At 33.7% G+C, this 26,555-nt stretch overlaps 2 protein-coding genes, 1 non-coding gene and 1 pseudogene across 3 annotated transcripts; 3 read left to right on the top strand and 1 right to left on the bottom strand.

Moving 5' to 3' along the window:
* Positions 1 to 16,059: 16,059 nt before the first annotated feature.
* On the top strand, positions 16,060 to 18,081 carry LOC120119192. Its single transcript, XM_039139055.1, has 5 exons — positions 16,060 to 16,218; positions 17,213 to 17,327; positions 17,408 to 17,497; positions 17,582 to 17,680; positions 17,831 to 18,081. Exons 1-5 carry the CDS (start codon positions 16,151 to 16,153, stop codon positions 17,930 to 17,932), a joined length of 474 nt encoding a protein of 157 aa, XP_038994986.1. The 5' UTR covers positions 16,060 to 16,150; the 3' UTR covers positions 17,933 to 18,081.
* Positions 18,082 to 18,660: 579 nt separating this feature from the next.
* On the bottom strand, positions 18,661 to 19,147 carry LOC120119210 (annotated as a pseudogene).
* A 485-nt stretch (positions 19,148 to 19,632) lies between these two features.
* On the top strand, positions 19,633 to 26,148 carry LOC120119209 (1-aminocyclopropane-1-carboxylate oxidase homolog 1-like). The gene is made up of 4 exons (XM_039139067.1): positions 19,633 to 19,659; positions 20,245 to 20,351; positions 20,528 to 20,587; positions 25,815 to 26,148. Exons 1-4 carry the CDS (start codon positions 19,633 to 19,635, stop codon positions 26,146 to 26,148), a joined length of 528 nt encoding a protein of 175 aa, XP_038994998.1.
* On the top strand, positions 20,647 to 20,810 carry LOC120120162. The gene has a single exon (XR_005515882.1). It is a non-coding gene; the product is annotated as a U1 spliceosomal RNA (small nuclear RNA).
* Positions 26,149 to 26,555: the final 407 nt, after the last annotated feature.

Below are 26,555 nucleotides of genomic sequence, written 5' to 3'. Positions count from 1 at the left end.
TTTTAAGTTTAAGAGGTATTGAATGGGTATTAATTAGTTTAAGTAGGTATATGCAAGTTAAGAATATAAAAAGAGGGGAAATATGAAGTGAGAAGATTATGAAGATATTTTCGTGCTAAAATAACATTTCTGGGCTATGTACATCGATGCACATTCAATGTGTATCGATGCATCAAGGGTAAAAAACCTAGAAATTGTTCAATGTGCATCGATGCACTTCTTTAAAATAAAATCATCGAATGCCATTAGTGTATCGATGTACAAGTAGTGCATCGATGCACCCCCTTAAAATACAAACATCGAATGGGATTTATGTACCGATGGATAGATTGTGAATCGATGTACCTGTCAAGGGATGCATCGATACAGGTGTAGTGCATCGATGCATAACTTCATTAAAAGATGAAAATAGCTTTCTTTTTAGCCTAAGGAGTGATAGTTTAGAATATATTAATTAGTATACCGATTAGTATCAATGTATTACAATGTAGATATAGAACATAATTTCGTTCCGGAACAAACAAAGGATTAGGATCAAGTCAAAATAAACAAGGGCAAGGTGAGTGCATATCTTAGATGAAATGAAATTAAGACAATACTTGCGATAAGTCTATCTCTTATCATTGAATTTATGATTTTATATTCATGCACATGCATACATATATATGTGTTAACGTTATAGTGATTTCATGCATTTTTCATTCACGATTAACATGATATTATGAATGAATGCCATTATCAGAGAATTCTTCCAGATTGAAATAATGAAAAAATCATATAAAGTGACTTATGTGTTTACATGGACATGATAAAGAGATATGAAATGAGAAATGTATTTATAAATAAGCTCATGTTATTTAATATGAGAGTTATAGGTATAATTGGCATGCCAAGAGTCGAGGGATTATCAGTGGTCATTCGGGATATAGTGGTTCTTCGGAACAATCAGTAGTCATTCGGGACAAATATTTTGTGCCCCTTAAGGGAATTATACGAGCTGTGGTGACAGTATAGTGTACAACCTCAATGTACTCACATACATTTGTTCTCAATAATGTACATTGTAACATCCTCAATATCGGGTTAGTGCCTAGATTGAAAATTTTTAAAAATTGGTGATTAAAATAGGATAATTGAATAGTTTAATGATTTATTGGAAATATATGATGAAGGTTATTTAGTAATTATGGAATGAATTAAAGGGTAAAATGGTCAATTGACAAGTAAGATTTTTATTCTTCCTTTATAAGAAAAGGGAACCACGTGGAAAGGGAGAGATTTCTCCAGAGTTCTCTTATTCTCCTTTCTTTTTCTTCACGTGGAAGCCAAGAGCAAAGGTAATTTTGATTTAGCTGTTGATTTCTTGAATTTTTAAGTTGGATTTGAGTCTTTGGGGGTTATATAAGCTTAAGGAAAGCTTATATAAGTTTAAAACACCAAGAAGAGAGAATTAGAAAGAAATTGTTATTAAGAGTTTATAAATGAACTTTTATTATAAAAAGGTTTTTGAAGTTCTAAGGATGAATTTGACTTGTCAAGGGTCTAATTAAGAAGTTATAAGCAATAGAATTGAATTTGGAACATGTTGAAAATTTAGTGTAATTCTTGAATTACATATGGAGAATAGGATTTTGATTTAAAGAGGTGATTAATGAATAGAAATGAGTTTGAATATGAGTATTTAAGTTAATAATAAGAAAGGGGATGATATATGAAGTAATTAAGCTGAAAAGAGTGGATTTTTGGGCATAAATCGGAATTCTGGGCTAGTGTGCATCGGTAAACATTCATCATATACCGATGCATCAAGGGTAAATTTCCAGAAATTGTTCAGTGTGTATCGATGCATAGGAAGTGCATCGATGCACCCCTTAAAAATGAAACATCGAATGCAATTAGTGCATCGATGCATAAGGAGTGTATCGATGCACATGTTAAGGGATACATCGATACACTGTAGAATGCATCGATGCACTTCAAGGGGAAATAGAAATAAATCTTTCTTTTGGTCTAAGAAATGATAGATTAGAGTATATTAATTGGATACTAATATGTATCATGTATGATTATGTAGATCGAACAGAACAAGTTCCGCTATGATCATCAAGTTAAGATTCGATCGAAAGAAAGAAATCATAAAAGGGGATTGAAACTTAGTGAGGCTAAGGTGAGTGCATATTTGATAGTATATGATGGTTGATGGAAAAAGACTTACGACAAGTCTTTTCCTATAGTGTTGCGTATGAATTTATGAATAGTAACTTGTGTTTTTTAAATGAGTGTGTATGCTTGTTTATATGAATTGATTTGTTCTTGTATGTTATGTGATTTCTTTAAAGACACTATTAAGTGATGATAAGATAATATAAAATAAGTCAAGAAATTAAATGAGTATAATGATAAGTTAAGTGATAAGATCTATGTGAATATGAAATGATCTATGTGCATATGTGATATATATGATATACAGAACATATGTGAACAATAGATGAAAATGATATACATGTTATATGAACACATGGGAAATGTTATAGGTAATTGATATATGAATATGAAATCATATGAACAATGATATGTACATGTGAATATGTGACTGATAGATTGCTAATGCCCATGTTATGTGTAACAGAGCTAGAGGTATAGTTGGCATGCCAAGAGTCGAGGGTCTACGCGGTCCTTCGGGACATTAGTAGTCTTCGGGACAAATTCATAGCCCCTAATGGGACCCCATACGAGCTATAGTGACAGCATAGTGCACAACCTCAATAGATCACATATCTATAGTTCTCACATGTATGCATGGGCTAAAATAAAGATATATATGAAAAAATGATATGTGATACTATGTTTGTTTGGTAAAATGATGTGTATATATGTGAAAGTATGATATAAGATGAAAAGTTATGAAGTGAGGGATAATGTACGCATGGATAATTATTTTATAGATGATATGAAATGTGCATAGTATGAATTATTATATGTATATGTGGGTGTGATGCTTGTATGTGATATGTTAGTAGATTTTCAAGCATGATTCGAGTTAGAGTTTTATAATATATTTCTCCTCACTAAGTAACGACTTAGCGTGTGATGGTTTCAACGTAGGTATGAGAAACGAGAGGAAAACAAGCAAGACAGGTCATTTTCCTTACGATGATTAGATCATAAACAATTGAACATATGTATTTTGTTTATAGAGTTAGTTGGCATGTAGTTACAAGACTTTAAATTGAATATGCTCTGATAGTTTTAAAGAAACAATTTGATTGTAATTATTAATGTAAATACTCATTTTCTTAAATGATGAAATTAAGATTTTAGTGGATTTGTAAAGAACAAAGTTTTGAAAAGTCAATGTGACACATCGGACTCATACAGGTTGGGTGTGTTACATTTAATGGTATCAGAGCTAAGGTTTAGCCGATTATAGGCTTAACGAAGTCAAATGAGGTTTAAAAATATGTGCATACCAACTAAAAGTGAAAATTTCTGATATGATAGTTTAAGGAGTATGTTGTCTTGCTAATAGAATAAGATTTGTATGATATAGTGGGAATTGATTATAGAAATTATCAAGTAAGTAAATCGATAGCTAATAATCTGATGGTGATAGCAATTCACCTATCCTGGCCAGACATGAAAGAGCGAAAACCTCAGAAAGTGTCTTATAAGATTAATGTTGATTTCAGAAAGTGAAATCATATAGAATAGTGGGATCTTTATTGTTTTAAATCAGAAAAGATATGGATTAGTTTTGTTAGTATGTGGATAAGATAGAATAGTGAACAAGTGTCACCATAAGAACGTTAAAAGATCAAATGATGTGATGAGTACTTATAAAAGCTCAAGAATAAGTGCATCACAAGCGTATAAGATATAGAAAGCCAGAGTTTATGAGTTGAAACAAATAATAGTGTTGTACATAAGCAAAAGTGTGGATATGAAAAGAGATTGCATTTAGAAGGAAACAGCTAGCGTTGGCTAACAAGAATATGTGATGGGAATATATGGAAGTATAAGATTATAAGATATTTCAGGATATGATAACCAATATGAAATGGATCTGAATACAATGGTATATTTGGATGTGGTTATATATTTTGATTATACAGATATGATGTAGGCAAGGAGATAAGTATTGGAATGTTTTAAAAAGGGTCTTTAAATAAGGAATACAAGTATAAGGATGGTAAAAATGAAGTTATGTATAAGTAAATTGGGTTATCAAGATGTAATGAAGATTGGTACATAGAAGATGAGTATAGGTGATAGGACAGAGTATATGAATATGAAGGAAGATATGATTTATGTATAAGGAGATTTCAATTTGGATGAATAAAGGAATAATGGAATAAAGAAATAAAAGGATTGAGTTTAAAGGATCAATACGATAGGTTTATGGAAGTGTAGATGACAATTTGATATAGAAGTAAAAATGTGCAAGGTAATGTGAAAAGATTCTTTAAAGTGTATGTTAATTATATTTAAAGAAGATCTAATTTGTGTTCTCGGTCAAATGATGTTGGAAACGTTGGTTATTGTTATAAGATAATTAAAGATGGATTTATGAGGTTAAGGATGAAATGATGTTATTGTCTACGTGATTAGTGGCATTATATGAAATTTCAGAATGATCAAGGAAAATGCATAATGGAAGGAGAGAAAAGACAGAAATGGATTAAAGTTACTAGTTATTGTTTATATGATAAGCGACAGTAGTTATATAAGGGAAAAAGGTGTTGAAGAATAAAGGAATGAAAGATTAAGTAAAGGTACATGAGAACATTAGAAATAGTTCTATTATATATATCAGTGAAAATTCGAGGACAAATTTTCTTAAAAGGATGTGAGATTTGTAACATCCTCAATATCGGGTTAGTGACTATTGAAAAATTTCAGAAATTGGTGATTAAAGTAGGATAATTGAATATTTTAACGATTATTGGAAATATATGATGAAGGTTATTTAGTATGGAATGAATTAAAGGGTAAAATGGTCAATTGACAAGCAAGATTTTTTCTTCCTTATAAGAAATGGAACCACTTGGAAAGGGAGAGATTTCTCCAGAGTTCTCTTCTTCTCTTTTCTTCTTCTTCACGTGGAAGCCAAGAGCAAGGTAAGTTTGATTTAGCTGTTGATTTCTTAATTTTAAGTTGGATTGAGTCTTGGGGGTTATATAGCTTAAGGAAGCTTATATAAGTTTAAAACACCAAGAGAGAGAATTAGAAAGGAAATTCTATTAGAGTTTATAAATGAACTTTTTTATAAAAAGGTTTTGAAGTTCTAAGGATGATTTGACTTGTCAGGGTCTAATTAAGTTAGAATTAATAATTAAATTTGGAACATGTTGAAAATTTAGTGTAATTCTTGAATTACATATGGAGAATATGATTTTGATGTTAAAGAGGTGATTAATGAATAAAAATGATTTGAATATGAGTATGTAAGTTAAGAAAAAAGAGAATTATGAAGTAATTAAGCTGAAAAGAGTGGATTTTCGGGCATAAATTGGAATCTGGGCTAGTGTGCATCGGTACACATTCATCATGTACCGATGCATCAAGGGTAAATTCTAGAATTGTCAGTGTGTCGATGCACAAGAAGTGCATCGATGCACCCCTTAAAATGGAAACATCGAATGCAATTAGTGCATCGATGCATAAGGAGTGCATCGATGCATATTAAAGGATGCATCGATACACTGTAGAATGCATCGTTGTACTTCAAGGGAAATAGAATAAACCTTTCTTTTGGTCTAAGAATGATAGATTAGAGTATTATTGGATACTAATATGTATCAATGTATGATTATGTATCGAACGAACAAGTTCTGGTATGATCATCAAGTTAAGATTCGATCGAAAGAAATGATATCATAAAAGGGATCAAAACTTAGTGAGGCCAGGTTAGTGCATATTCGATAGTATGATGGTTGATGGAAATAAGACTTGTGACAAGTCTATTTCCTATAGCGTTGCATAGAATTTATGAATAGTAACTTGTGTTTAATATGAGTGTGTGTATGCTTATTTATATGAATTGATTTGTTCTGTATGTGCTATGTGATTTCTTAAAGACACTATTAAGTGATAAGAATATAAAATAGTCAAGAAATTAAATGAGTATAAATGATAGTTAAGTGATAAGATCTATGTGAATATGAAAATAATCTATGTGCACATGTGATATATGATACAGGAACATATGTGAATAAGAGATGAAAATGATATACATGTTTTATGAACACATGGGAGTGTTATAAGATAAGTGACATGAATGAAATCATATGAACAGTGATATGTATATGTGAATATGTGACATGATAGATTGCTAATGCCCATGTTATGTGTAAAGAGCTAGAGGTCTAGTTGGCATGCCAAGAGCTGAGGTCTACGCGTTCTTCGGACATACAGTGGTCCTTCGGGACATTTCATAGTATCATTCGGGAAATTCATAGCCTCTAATGGGATCCCATACGAGCTGTGGTGACAGCATAGTGTACAACCTCAATAGACTCACATATCTATAGTCTCACATGTATGCATCGGATAAAATAAAAGATATAAATGAGAAAATGATATGTGATATATGTTTGTTTGGTAAATGATGTGTATGTATATGAAGTATGATAAGATGATAAGTTATAAAGTGAGGGATGATATGTGCGCATATGGATAATTATTTTATAGATGAATATGAAATGTGCATAGTAGATTGTTCTAGCATGATTACGAGTTAGAGTTTTATAATATGTTTCTGCCTCACTAAGTCAACGACTTAGCGTATGATGGTTTCACACGTAGGTATGAGAACGAGAGTGGAATACAAGAAGCAAGACAGGTCAGTATTTTTTACGATGATCGATCAAAACATATTGAACATATGTATTTTGTTTATAGAGTTAGTTGGCATGTAGTTACAATACTTTAATTGATATGCCTGATAGTTTTAAAGAAACAATTTGATTGTAATTATTGTAAATACTCATTTTCTTAAATGATGAAATTAAGATTTTAGTGGATTTGTAAAGAATAGAGTTTTGAAAAGTCAATGTGATACCTCGGACTCGGATACGGGTTGGGGGTGTTACATACATGGGTAATAAAGATAAATTAAAGTGAAATTAGCATAAAAATGTATGTTTTATATGTGCATGTTTTATCATATATGTTATAGTGTAATAAATATGTGCAAGTCGAAATGTCATGATCAATGATAAGAATACATGTTCATAAATTCATTGTTATACATGTGTATACATATATTTATGTTATGCCTCACTAAGTCTGTGACTTAGCGTGTAAGTGATTTACACGTAGATACCAAGAATCGAGAAGAACTGAAATAGGAGTGGCAAGAACAGCAACACTGCTAGAAGATCATATCAGAAGTAACTGAAAGTAGGTATTTTGTTGTGTATAGTGTGTGGCATGTAAGAAAAGTGTTAGTTACAAATGCTCTGATCAGTTTTGTCTTGTTTTGGTTAACTTGTGTAAAGTAATAATATTATTTTAATGAAAGTTTTAAATTTCCTTGATTTTTCGTCTAGAGTCAAAGTTTAAAAAGTCAATGTGACACCTCAGACTCGTATCCGGGTCGGGTACGGGTTAATGGTGTTACATTTAATAGTATCAGAGCTACAGTTTAGCTGATTCTCAGCATAAACCGAAGTCTAGAGTGTCCTATAAAATATACATGCCGACAAAATAGAGAAAACTTCTGATATGATATATAGTAAGTATGTTGTTTTGCTGATAGAATGATATGGGTATGTTTTTATAGATGTCCGGACATGGTAGCTCTAGAAGTGAAGCGGAGATGATAGGCCCACTGAAAGTAGCAATTCACCTGCCTAGCCAGGAGAGTGAAGATCAGGCACCCTCTGGAGTGCCTGTAAGTGATCAAGATCTGTTCTTCAGAACACTGGACGCGGTTGGCGCGTTTCCAACCTTATGTACTTCAACTCCAAGAATGAATTTGCAAAAGAGTTGAAGGGTTTAGGAGCACCAGAGTTTAGATGAAGCCGAAGAAGGTCCTGTTACTGCGGACCTTTGACTTAATGACGTAAAATCATGCTTGAGGGACTTCATTGTTCCAACGTTACATTGACAATGACTAGTGATCAGTAACATGGTCCTTATTCTTAGAGGAATTTAAACATAAATACATCGAGATCAATTCATCCGACAAATGAAGCAAGAGTTCATGAATTTGAAGTAATGGAATCGTATAGTGTATGAGTACGAATGTGAATTCAGCAAGTTGAGTCGTTTCGCTGCGGAGTTAATTCCTGCGAAGAAGGATGTTTGCGATTGGTTTGTTGAGGGATTGCGTCATCGTCTGAAAGAGATGCTTATTGTGTTGAATTTATCTTCGTTTCAAGAAGTGGTGAACCGTGCTAAAGCTTTGGAAAGAGCTTAAAATGAGGTTGGGGATTCTCGAGTTCAGACATCGAAAAGATCGGGAACATAATCGAGTATTGCACCATCAAAAAGGGGTAGAGATGTGAGTTCTCGACCCCAGCGAGATCAGAGTCAATTGCATCTTCTGTAAGGGGATCAAATCAGATGAGGGGTCGACAGACACAGTCGTGGGATCTAGAGCTGGGAGATCTAACCCGAGCCAAGTCAGACAATGTCCATATTGTGGAAGGAACCATTCGGGGATATGTAGAATGATTTCTGGAGCCTGTTTTAAATGTGGGGACACCTGCCATTTTGTTTGGGATTTTCCAATGTTAGCGGGTGAATCTGCTCAACCAGAGAGGTCTGCCTCGCTACACAAAGGAAAAAGGTAGAGGTAGAGGAAGAAGTTAGTCAATCCTCGACTCCACAAGAGATACGCTACAGCTCGGGTTTATAATCTCAGACTAGCGAGGATATAGATGACCTAGAAATAATACAGGTATATTTCAGTTGTATGACAAGAATGTGTTTGTATTGATTGATTCGGGTCTACATATCTTAAATTATAGGAAGTTCGTGAAAGAATTGAATATTCCATTAGAATCTACTAGCAGTGAGGTAATACTGGTATATCGTTATTATGCTAATGTTGATGTAGACTGAAAAGAGTAACGTTGAGAAGTTCAAAAGATATATAAGTTATTGTAATTAGTGAAGGATGAAACCCATTGGCTAACGTAATATCAGTGATGTCGGCAAAAAAGTTATTGCTACAGGGATGTCAAGGGTTTATTGCAAGTGTGCTGAATGTGAGAGCAAAAGAGAATAGGATTGAAGAAATTCCTATAGTCAGAGAGTTTTCTGATTTTTCCTGTAGAGTTACCGGGTTTTTCCTCCAGACAGAGAGGTAAATTTCAGATTGAAGATGGGAACTGCACATATTGCCATGTCACCATAAAAAATGGCCCCAAAAGAGTTACAAGAATTAAAGATCAAATTGCAAGAATTATTGGATAAAGGGTTTATCAGACTGAGTGTTTCACCATACGGAGCCCCAGTTTTGTTTGTTAAAAAGAATGATGGATCCATGCATCTTTATATTGATTATAGGCAACTTAATAAAGTGACCATCAAGAACAAATATTCCCTCCCTAGAATTGACGATTTTTTTGATCAGTTAAAGGGAGCTTCAGTGTTTTCGAAAATTGATTTACGTTCTGGTTATCAATTGAAGATTCAAGATAAAGATATTCCAAAGACATTCATAACGAGATATGGTCACTATGAGTTTATCGTAATGTCGTTTGGAGTTACAAATGCTCCAACTGCTTTCATGGATCTTATGAACCGAATATTTCAACCCTATTTGGATCGATTCGTTGTGGTATTCATTGACGATATTTTAGTGTATTCGAAGTCAGAAGAAGAGCATAGTTTGCATTTGAAGATCGTTCTACAGACTTTGAGAGAAAAAAAAGCTTTATGCCAAACTCTCCAAATATGAATTTTGGTTAAAGGAAGTGATGTTTCTTGGACATGTGATTTCTGCAGAAGGAATTATAGTGGATCCCCAAAAGATTAAAGCCATTTTAGAGTGGGAAGTTCCAAAGAATGTGCAGAAGTCCTGGAGTTTTCTGTGTCTCATAATGGCTTGGGATGCGTGCTAATACAAGAAAGTAAAGTGGTAGCTTATGCATCGAGGCAACTCAAATCGCATGAAAAGAATTATCCCACGCATGATCTAGAGATGGCTACAGTAGTATTTGCAATTAAGATCTGGTGTCACTATTTGTATGGTGAAAAGTGCTACTTGTATACATATCACAAGAGTTTAAAGTACTTGATGACTCAGAAAGAGTTGAATTTAAGACAAAGGAGATGGGTGGAATTATTAAAAGATTATGATGTAGTGATTGATTTCCATCCAGGAAAAGCAAATGTGGTAGCAGATGCCTTAAGTCGGAAGACGTTTGCAGCCTTGCAAGCTATGGATGCCAGACTATCGTTAAGGGGAGATGGTGCAATATGTGTAGATTTGACTCTCAAACCATTATGGCTATATCGAGTTAAAGAATTGCAAGCTAGAGATGAAAAGTGTTTAAAGAAGTTACAGTAGATAAGGAATAGAGAGGCTACGGATTATGAAATGAAAGCTGATGGGAACTTATATTATCAAGGGAGGCTGGTGATTCTAGATGATGATGAGTGGAAGAAAGAGTTGTTAATGGAAGCTCATTGTATTCCATTGACTATGCATTCGGGAGGAAATAAAATGTATATGGATCTTAAGAGTCGATATTGGTGGCCTGGAATGAAGAGAGACATATGGAATTCGATCCAAATGTTTGACAGTCAGCAAGTCAAAGCTGAACATCAGGTTCCGTCCGAACTGTTGTAACCTATGTCTATCCTTAGTGGAAATGGGAGAATGTAACAATGGATTTTATAACGGGTTACCTTTGACCCCGAATAAAAGAGATTCCATTTGGGTGATTGTAGACAGATTGACTAAGTCAGCTTATTTTATTCCAGTACGAGTTGACTTTTCCATGGATAAGTATGATGAGTTATATATCAGGGAGATTATACGTCTAAATGGTGTACCTGTTTCTATTGTTTCGGATCGAGATCCTAGATTTACGTCACGGTTTTGAAAATCATTACATAGAGCGTTGAGAACTCAGTTGAATTTTAGTACATCGTTTCATCCACAAACTGATGGCCAATCCGAGAGAACAATCCAAATTTTGGAGGATATGTTGAGAGCTTGTGTTATCGAGTTCAAAGGATCATGGGAAAGGTACTTGCTCTGCATAATTTGCGTACAACAATAGTTATCAATCAAGCATCAAAATGACACCTTATGAAGCTCTTTATGAAAGAAGATGTCGTACGCCTCTATATTGGTTCGAGCTTAAAGACAAAGAAATTCTTGGTCCGGAGTTGATCCAGGAAGTGGAAGAAAAGGTTCAAGTAATTCAAAGTAATCTCAAACCAGCAGCTGATAGACAGAAATCATACATGGATCTAAAGAGAAAGGATATCAAATATCAAATAGGAGATAAAGTGTTTCTCAAAGTGTCTCATTGAAAGAAGGTTTTGAGATTTGGTCGAAGAGGAAAGTTAAGTCATCGATTCATTGGACCTTATGAGATTGTAAAGATAGTTGGACCAGTGGCATATCAATTGGCATTACCACCTGAAATGGAAAAGATTCATGATGTCTTCCATGTCTCAATGCTTCGGAAGTATAGATCTGATCCCTCCCACATTGTGACTCCAGAAAAGATCAAGATTCAACCAGATTTAACATATAAGGAAAAACCGGTTCAAATTTTAGCTCATAAGATTAAGCAATTAAAGAACAAGACTATTCCATTAGTCAAAGTATTGTGGAGAAATCACAAAGTAGAGGAAGCAACATGGGAGCATGAAGAGGATATGAGGAATCAATACCCCCATCTTTTTCGTGCAATGAAAATTCGAGGACAAATTTTCTTTAGGGGGAGAATTGTAACATCCTCAATACCGGGTTAGTGACTAAATTGTAAAAAATTAGAATTTGATGACTATAACAGAATAATTGAATAGTATTGTAATTTGGTATATGGTTAAATTGCAAAGAAGAAAGAATAAAAGGATAGAATGGTCTTTTGCAAGGAAAAATAATTAAGGAAGGGATTTATATATTAGCTCCACGTGGTAGAGAAGAAAGAAAAACAAGGTTCCAGAGTTCTATTTTTCTCTTCTTTTCTCCTAAACGTGAAGAGGTCAAAACAAAAGTAAGATCTTTCATGAGTTAATTGTTTGCTGAAATTTAAGTTTTTTTTATCCTTAGATGCTAATAAAGCTTAAGGAAAGCTTAATTTGCTTTAAAACAACAAGATGAAGGGTGTAGGAAGAATTAAAGATAAGGAGTTCTTGAATAGAAATTTGAAATAGAGTTCATATTTGAAATCGGAGGTTGAATTTGACTTGTCATCGACTTAATTAAGACATACGAAGTGTTAAAATTAGATTTAGAACATGTTGGAAATTGAGGGAGATTCTTAAAATCTATGTGGAGGATTGGATTTTTAAGTTTAAGAGGTATTGAATGGGTATTAATTAGTTTAAGTAGGTATATGCAAGTTAAGGATATAAAAAGAGGGGAAATATGAAGTGTTGAGAAGATTATAAAGAGATTTTTGTGCTAAAATAATATTTCTGGGCTATGTGCATCGATGCACATTCAATGTGTATCGATGCATCAAGGGTAAAAAACCTAGAAATTGTTCAATGTGCATCGATGCACATGAAGTGCATCGATGCACTTCTTTAAAATAAAAACATTGAATGTCATTAGTGTATTGATGCACAAGTAGTGCATTGATGCACAAGTAGTGCATTGATGCACCCCCTTAAAATACAAACATCGAATGGGATTTATGTACCGATGTATAGATTGTGCATCGATGCACCCGTCAAGGGATGCATCGATGCATGGTGTAGTGCATCGATGCATACCTTCATGAAAAGATGAAAATAACTTTCTTTTTAGCCTAAGGAGTGATAGTTTAGAATATATTAATTAGTATACAGATTAGTATCAATGTATTACTATGTAGATATAGAACGTAATTTCGTTCCGGAACAAACAAATGATTAGGATCAAGTCAAAATAAGCAAGGTCAAGGTGAGTGCATATCCTAGATGAAATGGAATTGAGACAAGACTTACGATAAGTCTATCTCTTATCATTGAATTTATGATTTTATATTCATGCACATGCATACATATATATGTGTTAACGTTATAGTGATTTCATGCATTTTTCATTCATGATTAACATGGTATTATATGAATGAATGCCATTATCAGAGAATTCTTCCAGATATGTGAAATAATGAAAATGATCATATAAAGTGACTTATGTGTTTACATGGACAGTGATGAAAGAGATATGAAATGAGAAATGTATTTATAATTAAGCCTATGTTATTTAATATGAGAGCTATAGGTATAATTGGCATGCCAAGAGTCGAGGGATTATCAGTGGTCCTTCGGGACATAGTGGTTCTTCGGAACAATCAGTGGTCTTTCGGGATAGTGGTCCTTCGGACAAATATTCAGTGCCCCTTGAGGGAATTATACGAGCTGTGGTGACAGCATAGTGCATAACCTCTATGTACTCACATACATTTGTTCTCAATAATGTACATGGGCAATCCAAAGATAATTAAGTGAAATTAGCATAAAAATGTTATATGTGCGTGTTATCATCATATATGTTATAGTGTAATAAATATATGCAAGTCGAAATGTCATGATCAATGGAAGAATGCTTGTTCATAAATTCATGTTATACATGTGTATACATATTTATGTTATGCCTCACTAAGTCTGTGACTTAGCGTGTAAGTGATTACACGTAGGTACCAAGAATCGAGAATAACAGAAATAGGAGTGGCAAGAACAGCAGCACTGCTAGAAGATCAGATCAGAAGTAGCTGATAAAGTAGGTATTTTGTTGTGTATAGTCTGTTGGCATATAAGAAAAGTGTTAGTTACAAATGCTCTGATCAGTTTTGTCTTGTTTTGGTTAACTTGTGTAAAGTAACAATGTTATTTTAATGAAAGTTTTAAATTTCCTTGATTTTTCGTCAAGAGTCAAAGTTTGAAAAGTCAATGTAACACCTCAGACTCGTATCTGGGTCGGGTACGGGTTGAGGGTGTTACAATACCAATTTTAATTTTGATGTTTCAGAAAATAGCTGAGTATCGATACTCCTATAGAGTGTATCAATACAGGTATCAATATTGCCTTAGTATCAGTACCAAATTTGGCTTCGATGTTATAAAAAATGCCTATGTATCAATAATTATATGGGAATATCGATACCCTACCCCTGGTATCGATACCCTATGAAGGAGTATCGATACTTCTGTCCCAAACTCTTTGTTATTTCAGAGTATAAAGAACATCATCGGTATCGTTCTTTTAGTATCGATACTCGTTCCTAGAAATGCCCTATTTTGGGTATAAAAAATACCAACTTTCGACCCAACACATCCTACTAAGGGTCTCAACTGTTATTAATGTATTATGCATGATTATAGGGGCATAAAAAAGTTTCATAACTCATGTGACTTACCAAACACCTTATAATGACTTACATGTGGTAGAGTTGAGTTAGAAGTGAGTGACCTTGCTGTTCTAAACTACTGGAAACACTCAAGGTTCATCTAAGAGTGAGCTTCTCCTTCCCCTTAGCTTTGAAGCTTTCTCCAACTTCTCCAACTAAGTAAGAATTCTAGGAAATGGTTACTAAAGTTGTTGGGAAGCTTAGAGGGCAATTTAAAACATTTCTAGAGGCGAAAATCTCCCAAAAATGAGTTGGAATCCTTGGTTTCTAAAATTCCTACTAAACCCATATTTTGGGAACTATGGTGGAATTAGGAGATTGATGGCTTAATTTAAAACTATGAAGATGGAGATTATGAAACTTACCTTTATAAATCTTGACTAGGGTTGTAAGGTCACCAAGTTAAGACCTTTGCTTGGTCTTGGGGATGAAGAATGAAATGATGAAGAAGATGAAAATAAGACAAAGTTTGTGAAGAAAAATAGAGGCATACTTCAAACATGACATCACCAATCTTAATTGGTTTTCAGCTTTTGTTTTAGAAAATGGTATAATTACTCATTTGGTCACTCTAGTTTCGTCCTTATTTTAAGAATACCCAATTGTCATATGATTGAGCCCAACCCATGCCCAATCTCAAATCTAACTTGAATCCATGCATTCTCTATAAGGCCAAAGGTTTTGTTTAACCCACTCGGGTTACTCGAAACTACCGACCCGTGATTCGGTGTGTTACAAATTTAATTAGAATAGTTAAGAGTGTATAATAATAGCTAACTTTTTTTGAAAGGGTAATTAGCTAACTAATAATGTTATAAAAATTAAAATAATATTAAAATAAATATAAATATAAAATTTAAACATAATAAAAATATCAAAATCCAAATTTGACTTTTTTTGGGGTTTAGAACTACCAAATTTGACATTGATTTTAACAATTTCCATTTTGCTTTGCGGAAAATCCCTTGACAGATCCAATTCACATTCAAATTTCCACAAAATGGACCGGCGGCAAAATGGAAGGATTTTAAAAGTTAAAAGCACGTCTAGGGATGGCAACCGCCGTAAATTAAACCGAATTACAAGCACATTTCCGTAACTAGGCTAAAATAGATCAAACCAAAAAAATGGAAAAAAAGAATTCAACTCGCTATCTACTTTCGTCCACGTCATGTCACCAGCCTTCCCCGTGAAGAATAAACGAATCTGATTGGTGAAATAGACGTGTCCATTCCTATTTTCGCGAGTATAAAGTCAGTCTTCCTACTCGCACTCCAACATCATTTGTATACACTAATCTCTTTCTTTTTATAAAACTCCGGCTATTGGGTTTTATAGATTCGTTCTCTCTATTCTTTTGTCCCGATTTCGAACACTTTTGATTGTTATTTTTTATCTTTAGAATAAACGAATCTGATTGGTGAATAGACGTGTCCATTCCTATTTTCGCGAGTATAAAGTCAGTCTTCCTACTCGCACTCCAACTCATTTGTATACACTAATCTCTTTCTTTTTAAAACTCCGGCTATTGGGTTTTATAGATTCGTTCTCTCTATTCTTTGTCCCGATTTCGAACACTTTTGATTGTTATTTTTTATCTTTAGATTTTTATCGAAAAAATGGCGTTAGTTTCTTTCGTCGGAAGGGTTCTTTTCGCTTCAGTCTTCATCCTTTCTGCTTGGCAAGAGTAAGCGTCACTTCCCATCTTTTTTTTTGGTTTGTTGGAAACGAAAATAAAAGGAAAACAAGAGGAATGGGTTAGATCTGAATGCAGTTTTGGAGTTAGGTTATTTGAACTTTAATAATGACGATTTAATGTTCTCTTTCGTTGAAAAAAGGATTATTAACTGTCGAAAACAGATCTTGTTTCTTTTATAATGTTGCCAGCTTTGTTTGAAAAATTAGTTCAATTTATGGTGTTATTTAGAGTAAAATTTTAAATCTATATTGCTGATCTGGCTTTTTAGAGTTACTTCGATGTTTAATTATTGATCTCTGTTGTAATGCTGAAATATTAACGATTAAGTGCGGAATTTGTTTTATAATATATTCAATCACTTCTTTAAGTTCTGGATCTCATGAATATCGTAAATTTTGAAATGGTTGTTGGTTGGCAATTATTATGTTGTATAAATGATGAATAGAGAGTTGCTAAAGTGATTGATGCGTTATTCATTGTTCGAAGAGTCTTAAGATCTGGCCAGATTTGGAAGTTTATTAGACTATATTTTGCAGAGCAGTACATTTTTGTTGTTGTTATCCTATCTACTAATGGTGGATTTTGAAATCCATAATTGTTTCAAATGTTTTCATTTAATTGTAATTTGTAACTAGGTTAATCAGCAGGTGGGGTTTTGAAATTGAATTGTCAATCTGTAGAGTGATAATTCATAGTTCTATACTTACCTAACTGGGGGTCTTGCAAAGGCTATGGTGTAAATTTGTAGCATTATCATTATGTTGAAGGAAATATTCTGCCGGCATGTAGATGTAGATATCTTTCCATAAACTATACATTAGCTATAAAAAGTATGCATTAAAGAGCTGTAGATTCAAATTGTCTTTTGCAATCACAGCAGAACTATTTTCTACCTTGAGCTTATATGTATACTGTAACTCTGAACTACCATAAATTCTTTCGTGCATGTCTCTATTCTTATGTTATGCTCTCTTGTGTATAGGTTCAATGAATTTGGTGTTGATGGAGGGCCAGCAGCTAAGGCACTCAAGCCAAAATTTAATGTTTTCTCAAAGAGTGTGAAATCTCACACTGGTTTGGAAGTGCCAGGATTTGATGTAAGAAGTTCGATATTTTGCCACTGAAATAAGCATCTGGTTTTTTCTAATGTCATAACTCTCGCGATTGTTATTTACAGATTAAGTATCTAGTTGCTGCTGGTGTAGCCTTCAAGGGTGTTGGGGGTCTCCTTTTTATCTTTGGCAGCACTATGGGAGCTTATCTTCTGGTACGTTTTCTGGTCTTGTGCATTAGTAGTTCTATCATGAACTAACTCAACTGATTAAACTATTTAACTATTCTTTTCCTGCAGGCTCTGCAACAGGCCATCGTTACTCCTATTTTGTATGACTTCTACAACTACGACACTGAAAAGAAAGAATTCGGCCTACTATTTTCAAAGTTCTCACAGGTTAGTTGGTGATAGTATTTATTTTAAATAAAGGAACAAGGGTTGATTGGTGTCTCCATTTCTTCCTTGTAAATGTATCTCTCGTTGGTGGCTCTTTTCGATGAAAATTTTGATGTTACTGTTTCTAACGAAATTCCCTTTACATCTTAGAACTTGGCCCTGCTTGGGGCATTACTCTTCTTCATTGGCATGAAGAACACATTGCCCAGGAGACAACTCAAGAAAAAGGCTCCGAAAACCAAGACAGTTTGAAGGAGGAATATCTCGTAAACAAAAGGTGAATTGCTGGATCCCGCTGTCTACCTTTTGGTCAATCCGATCTATTTTTGTATGGTTTGTAGCAGTGCTTTGTTCTTTTGAATTAGGGAAAGAAAGAGGGCATATTACTGTCAACTACAAAGTTAAGTTCATGTTGATTTAATTTTGAGGAAGAATTTTACTATTTTGCTTTCAATTCTAATGCCCTATTTATACAAGCCAGTGAAGTTTGAGTAAGTTTTTTTTGCTTTCCTTTGATGTTTCAAAACTAACGATTTGGTTATTGAAATTCTCTTTTGAAACTTTGTTGGTGAATTTCTCATAAAAAAGAAGTTTTTGATGCGATGATAAAAGTAATGAGGATGTGTATATATATGTATGTATATATATATATACACACACACACAAAACACATACAAAACATTAATGAAGAAAGATCATTTTTCCTTGAGAATGGTTCTATCATAACTTAATTTTGAACTTTCAATAATTATTTGTCATTGTATGTTATTAAACAGGTGAACTGAATGTAATCATTCAACAATCTAACCCATTTACGTAATAATTCACTTTTTTTTATACTCTCATGTTGGTTATTCGTATTAAGATCCATGTTTAAAAGCACCTAGTTGTCCCTCACAAGAGAATCAAGGTAGAATTCCTAAATGGTCCTCAAAACCAAAAATACATGGGTGGAACTTTCCGTTTCAAAAATGTTAATATTAGGCTACAACTTCCTGTTTTTTCGGCATCCAGTAGCCACCCACGACTCAGTCATGGTCACGCTCAAATGGGTCGAGAGTCACTTGTTCTAAAGGTTTGTATTGCTCCTGTTGTAGTTTCTAAACTTCACTTTGGAATATCAGGAAATATCACATCCACCATGCCAACTGGCATCCTGTATTTGGTCGGATGCCTAGCATCTTCAATGATAGGTATAAAATTTCTTAGTTTCTTTGGCATGTTAACCAAGTCTCGACCACTTGGGTGAGAAAATTCCATTATATAACCACACCAGTAGGACCAGCAATCACATACACGAGAAACAGTTGTTCCAGACGCAGCACCAAGGTACAGAACCTTAGCACCGGGTTTAATCCATATGTTATTGACACCACCAAGAACGACAAATACCAACTTAGATCGGAATAGATTCCAAATTCGATATTCAAATTTAGTTCCATCTTCATTCTGAACAACCACCTTTTTTCACAGTGACATGATCAAGCAAAGGGTTACAAACCATATTAGGTCCTTCTAAACAATTCAATTTTATTGCCTTAACCTTAAGAAGATTTTGGACCAACTTATGAAAGATGTGCAATTTTGTATCGATTGTCTCGTGATTCTGTATGATACTTACAATGAGCACTTACATCATAGCACATATGGAGGTTGTAAAGGTGTGAGGAAATATGGATGTAGAGCCAAATTGTGGTATTGGGAGATGAAATAGTAAGAGATTATGAATTCAGAGCTATAAACCACATTTACTTCATTATTTTTTCTGAACAATTTCTACCTTGGGAGGGAGGAGAATTTTGTTCTTAAAGGATAGATAGTGAACCCACAACTTAGAGGAGAGGTGTTAGGGATGGCAAACGAGTACAATTTCGTGGATTCCGCACCGCACCCGCTCCAATTGGGGTGGGGATGGTATAATTTTAGTGGGTAGTGGGGGGTGGATTTAGAAAATGGTACCCGTCGCGGGTAGTGGACGGGTAATGGGTTTGAGAGTTACCCACCCCGCATCCGCCCGCTCAGCTGAATATCCATTAAATTTGGACCATTATGAATTTAGGTGTAATTTTAGAGACTAATTATAAATCCTAATATTTTATAAGATATAACTGTAATTTAACCAAATATTAGGATACGTTTATGCATTTGTGTTAATGTGAGGTATATGAATTTAATATTCATTCATCGGTATGATGATAGAGCTTGCATTTGTCGTCTACAAAGAGGCAATTTAGCAGTCATCTTGATGGGTTTGATTGCGTCTGTAGTTCACATTACCAGTTTAGCGACTTTCATCTAGTTTACGAGGTTGTTAAGATTCTCTACCAAACCTGAAAGACATGGAGTAACCACTTCAGTTTTCATCTTCACAAATAGTACAGGTTTCAATTCGAACTGCACTCTATTACTCCATCTTCAAAATTAGTCTGATTTTACTGCCATCTTGTTATAATAATCTTGAACTTAGGCTAGAAGTATTTCTACATTGTGAGATATAGTACTATATAAAAGCCAATAATTTTCCTAACCTGCTTATAAGAAGTATTTTTTCCTACTTTATATAGGAGACATTCTTGTCCGATTTAAGAGATTTGCAGCCTGAACTCTGCATTACAACAGCATATGGGAATATTATACCCACCAAGTTTCTCAACATATATTCCACCATTAGGTTAGTCCATGATGGTTTTGTTAACGGATTTGGAGTTTTTTTGTTTCTGCTTTTTTGTCATGTCTATGTTTGTGCTTACCTAATGTTTGCTCTCAAGTCAATAAACACTGCAACTATTTTTTCTTGCAACTTATAATGGTAAGTTGATCTTTATAATGTGATCTTTACGGATTCAGCTTTCCACCAAATGCTAGACTTATAGTTCCTTTCCTGGAGCAATATCCCACATTGGGGAAGTACATGAGTGGACCACTTATTTGGCATTATAAATAAAAGGCAACTACCTCCTTTCAACATACTTACTTGGACGGGGTCAATGGGAAATCATCAAGGTTCATGGCCTAGGTAAGCGACCTCCATTGCACTTGGGAGGGGCGCTCGCCTAAGGTCTTCCCATTGTAGGAGAGCCTACGTTATAATTTGTGGTAGTGGGTGAGTTTGAGCTTGAATCGAACTCAAAATCGAGCTTCAATCGGCTCGAGTCTCGAGTTTCAATTGAGCTCTTGAATTTTTTGAGTTCAATTCGAGTTTAATATTATATTTCAAGTTCGAGTTGAGCTCGATAATTTTTAGCGTGAGTTTTTGAGTCGAGCTACTTTTAAATTTTTCGAGTTCGAGGTTAACCAATATTTGAGCTCGACTCGGCGGGGTGGGGGATGGATTGAGAATGTACCCGTGGGGGGGTGTGGATTTAAATTTTTTTACCCATCATGGGTGGTGGGCGGGTGGTGGATTGAAAAATATTAGGTAGATATGGGGAGGGTGTAACACCCCCAACCCGTACCCGACCCGGATAGGTATGAGGTGTCATATTGACTTTTCAAACTTTGACTCGTGACAAATTTCAAAGAAAATTTAAAACTTCCATTAAAGTAAAAGCGATTAGTTACATAATTTGACCACAATAACCAAAATCGATCAGAGCATATTAACTCAATCAATTAGTACATGCCAACTATATTCAAATAACAAAAATCATTTAACTCATCTATTTTCTGATCTGAAATCTTGTAAGGGAGATGCTGACCTGTCTTGCTCCTCACAGCTTCTATATTCACTTTCTGTAACCTGCGTGTGAAACACTCACACGCTAAGTCGATGACTTAGTGAGGCATAAAAAAACAATCTAATGGATTCATACCCACTAATCATGCATGACCATTTTATGCTATCTAATCATACAGTTCATTTATATATACATCAACATATATCATGTATATTAAGTAACAAATACCATAACCCTATCACACATATATCATATCAGACAATTCATATCACACATCATATACATATATCACCTACATTGTTCTCATATCACCAACATTTTATCCTTACTAATTCCCTTGTCATGACTTCAATTTCGTCATATGAGCATAAACATATAATATACATTTAATATACCACATACATTACTAATTTCTATAGTCATATAATACATAACATAGCATCTCATATCACCATGACATATATGCACTTGTACCATGTAATTAGAAATACACATATCATTATATCAAAATATGTTCTCTTTTCAAAGCCCATGTACACATGTGAGAACTATAGATATGTGAGTCTATAGAGGTTGTGCACTATACTGTCACCACAGCTCGTAGAATTGCACCGGAGTGCCGCGTAGAATTGCACCGGAGTGCCGCGTAGAATTGCACCGTAGTGCCATATAATAATGTCCATAAGGACCACATATCATTCCTTAAGAATCATATACATATACTAGGGATCAAGTATGTCTCATAAGACTTCACACATGTCCAAAGAATACATATGATGTCCCGAAGGACCGCGTAGACCCTCGACTCTTGGCATGCCAACTATACCCCTAGCTCTCATGACACATAACATGGGCATTAATATTTATGTTAACATACATTCACATATACACATAGTCATGTAGTCCTTTCACATAGCTCATTGTTATATAAATCACATATCCCATATACATATAAACACATGGTTCACTTACGCGTAGAACATTTTCATATAATCACATAGTCATATAATTCATATAACATATTTTCTCTTTCCTATATCTCTATCATGTATCATATCTTGTAATCATATAACATGTTACTTATAATCACATAACTTCTACTCATAGGGTTCAACATCATTAAACTTAGTTCACTTTTTCATATTATCATACATTATATATTATATGTCCTATCAATAACCTATAAACTTACTCATATTCTCATATATCTTATTTTAATATAATTTGTATAGTAATACTCTATAATTGTATCATATAATGATTTTACCCAAGTACTCCTTTATAAAGTTTATATTAGAGGTTCAATTAGTCTTATTCTATCTTATAAATAATTTCCACTTATTTTATATCATTTCCCTTTCCACTCACTATAATTTAGTTCATTTCTATTTATTTAGTTCAATTTCTCATGACTTCCACAATACTCTTTAATAAACTTTGTAGCTCTTCATTTTAATACATAAACCATAGTTTCCTTTAGTTTATCAATCTTCCCTATATAACTTATGTATCCTTATTTATGTTTATGCCCTCGAATTTATACTATCCTCGTAGAGTCTCCTAACATTTCTCGTATAATCACTTATACCATATCATATGACTTATACTTGATTATCTTATTCTCTCATGTTCATTTCATTTCTTATGACTCTATCATATAACTTATTCCATGTTTTTCCATTATTACATAATAAAGTTTTACATAAATCATATAGCATATACAAAGCATATCATTATCTTTAGTCATGCATACATACAATCAATGTAATACATATAATCGCATATAATTATAACCAACACATAATCATGTCCATGACTTCATGCATATTACTCTAGGAAATAGACTCATCGCAAGTCTTATTTCCATTAAACACTACATGTCACTAGTATGCACTCACCTTGGCCTCACTAATCAATTCCAATCTCTTATCATTCTTTGATCGATCTTACTTGCCAAATGTTCCGGAACGTCAGAATCTACATAAATATACATTTAAGGCAATCATTAAATACCTACACTTGTAATTTGATACTAGCAACTTAAACGAACTTATTAAACCAATATTCACATTTTTCCTTTAGGGGGAATCGATTCCCTCCTGTGGGGGAATCGATTCCCCTATGAGATTCTGGAATTTCTGGTTCACTTGAGGGGTATCGATTCCCCATTGAATGGGTACCATTCCCCTTGAATGGGTACCGATTCCCCTTGCCCAGAAATCATATTTTCAACACGAAATTTACTTCATTTCATCTTAAACACTTCATATTTCAACCTCTTCTATATCTAAACTCAAACACACCATACTTAAGCCCATTTGTACTCATTTAATCCATCTAAATTCTCAAAATCCTCTCCTCTTAATGAAATTCAAGAATTATACTCAAATTTCAACATGTTCTAAATTCCTTTCTATCACTCCAAATCTCTTAATTCAACTATTGAAAAGTCAAATTCAACTTAAAATTCAACTTATCAACTTTATTTCAAGATTTCATTCAAAAACTCAAAATCTTTAATCTTTCCTATACCTTTCATCTTGTTGTTTTAGAACCAATTAAGCTTTCCTTAAGCTTAATTACCATCAAATGATCAAAATCCAACCTTTAATTGAACAAATAATCAACTAATGAAGAAACTTACCTTTTCCCTTGAGCTCTTACGGGAGGAGAAAAAGAAAGGAAGAAGAGATGAAATGTTTTCATTTTCCACGTTTTAATCTCCTATTCAAGGGGATAAAAATATCTTTTATTGTCAAATGACCATTTTGCCCTTTACTACTTTGGATAATTACTAAAAACTTCCAGGGATTATCTCCACATAAATCATTGAACTTTTCAACTTTTCCACTTTAATCACCAATTTATGAAATTTTACAATTTAGTCACTAACCCATAATTTGGGATGTTACAAGGGGGTGGGGGTATCCACACCCGACTTGCCCGTTTGCCATCCCTAGTGTTATCTGAGAGTTTTTAACTACTTGCTCTAGAGATTATTCACCATTATCTTTCTTTTTATATGTTGTATTCTAGTATTGTCGCTTCATCACCATCAATTTTCCCATTTTTAATGTCAATTTCAAACAATTCTCTTGAAATTACCATATCAACGACACTCTTGGCAGTGTTACCCAACAATCTATTCAGGAATGGTGCCTTCAATGTATTAACAAAAATCATTGTGGTTTCCTTTTCAAGTAGAGGTGGTCGTACCTATCTTGTTGTTACTTGGCTAATTGTTCTTCCAAGTCTTTCTAAGACGCTTTCTCTCATCCATGATCTTAGGTTTTCTTCTTGTATTATAAAGGTGTTGAACTTGTTGATTCTCAGATTCTAGGATCATTTCTATTGAACCCTCAAAAAATTCAAAACTTAACAATAGTACATGATAATGCTATGAAAATGCAATTTATAATAAAACGTACGTAATATCGACGTTGATTCAAGAATGATTTTATAAACAACTTTCATTAGAAAACAAGGTTTCATCACATCAGATATTTAGATTTTACAGATTCCGACGAACTCCAATTCCTAACTTATTGATTTCTTCAATGAGCCATGTTGACTTCCTTCCATAATTTGATATCAACTCAATCTTCTAAGTCAATGTTGCAACCATCCCAGCTAGGTTCATCAATCATGGTTGGACTTGTATGAGGGTATGCTTCATCCCTCTCTTGGATTCTTTGGTTCAACTCCTTGAATTGAGAAAGTTATTGCTTATTATTTTTCGTAAAGTTTCCAAAAGCCCGTGTCCTTACAAACAATTTTCAAGCTCATCTACATGTTCTTTTTAGTGCTTTATTATCCACTCGACTAGCTTCCAACTCCATCATAATATTTTTAGCATTGATTCAACTTTTCTCTCTCTCAAATTCCTGCTTCATTATTTGTAAATCTAATGAAACTATTCTAGAGATAAGATGTTTCGATTGGGTGATGAGATATTATAATTTATCTGTTTAACCCTCCAATCTTCATAATTTAGGGTGAACATAGACTAAGAAAAATTTAGACACCCACTATTAGTTGATTCAGAATGACGAGATATTAAATTTCTAAAATAGTTTTTTTATTCAAATTTTAGTTTTATGAATAAAGTAAATTTTGTTGAAATGTTTACTCCTAAAATAATTGTAATATATGTCATATCATCTAAAATAATGATGTGATATGTGTCATATCATCTAAAATGATGACGTGACATGCGATATGTCACTCACATTGAAGATATGACATATTCCGTATCATATATTAAATACATGTGAAAGTAATATATATCAATTTTAACCAACTAATATTTTCATTCAACATGAGCTATTTTGATAAAAAAAAATAATTGAAACGTTAGAGTTAAAATGCTCAGAAGGAAAAAAATATGAGATTAAATAATCATTTAAATAAATAATGGTGACTAATTTATCATAATGACTTAAATAAAATGGTTGCAGGGAGATAATACTCGATTATACAAAGAAAGTAAAGGAATTAGGTGACACACTGTTCAAACTGCTATCAGAGGCTTTGGGTCTAGATACCACCTACTTGGAAGACATGGGGTGCATGGAAGGACTGTTTTGCCTGGGACATTACTACCCACCATGCCCTGAACCACACTTGGGTACAGGCACATCCACCCATGCCGATAATAGCTTCCTTACGGTTCTTTTACAATACCATATCGGAAGCCTTCAAGTCCTTCATCAAAATCAATGGATTGATATTCGTCCAGTTCGTGGTGCTCTCATTGTGAATTTGGGTGTCATGCTACAGGCAAGTATCTAAAAGTATTGTGCATGTCTTTCTTTTAGAAAAAAATGATAAAGTACGTAAATGATACCGGGCACGTTGAGTCTCAAATTATTTAAAGTTACAAAATGATTTCTCGACTATTAAAAGTTATAGAATGGTCTCCCAGTTATAAAGTATTATTTTGTTGAGTCAATTAACTATTAAAAGTTACAAAATTGTCACACAATTATTTATATATTCCAAACTCGTCATTTTTCTTTAAAAATTAATGGTCTTCTGAGTCGGATGTTAACATATTGACTGATGTATGATAAAATCATATTTTAAGGATCTTTATTGGCACCGCCGTTGCTTTAATTCATTGGTTCACAACATAATCTTCCAAGCACTAGCTCAACGGTATATTGTAAGTGGACAGTAGATCCACAAAATATAACTCA

Source organism: Hibiscus syriacus, unplaced genomic scaffold, assembly GCF_006381635.1.
Source record: "Hibiscus syriacus cultivar Baekdansim isolate YM2019G1 unplaced genomic scaffold, ASM638163v2 tig00110332_pilon, whole genome shotgun sequence".
Lineage (NCBI taxonomy): Eukaryota > Viridiplantae > Streptophyta > Magnoliopsida > Malvales > Malvaceae > Hibiscus > Hibiscus syriacus.
Note: the sequence above shows the minus strand (reverse complement) of the source record. Positions and strands in the feature narration are given on the sequence as shown.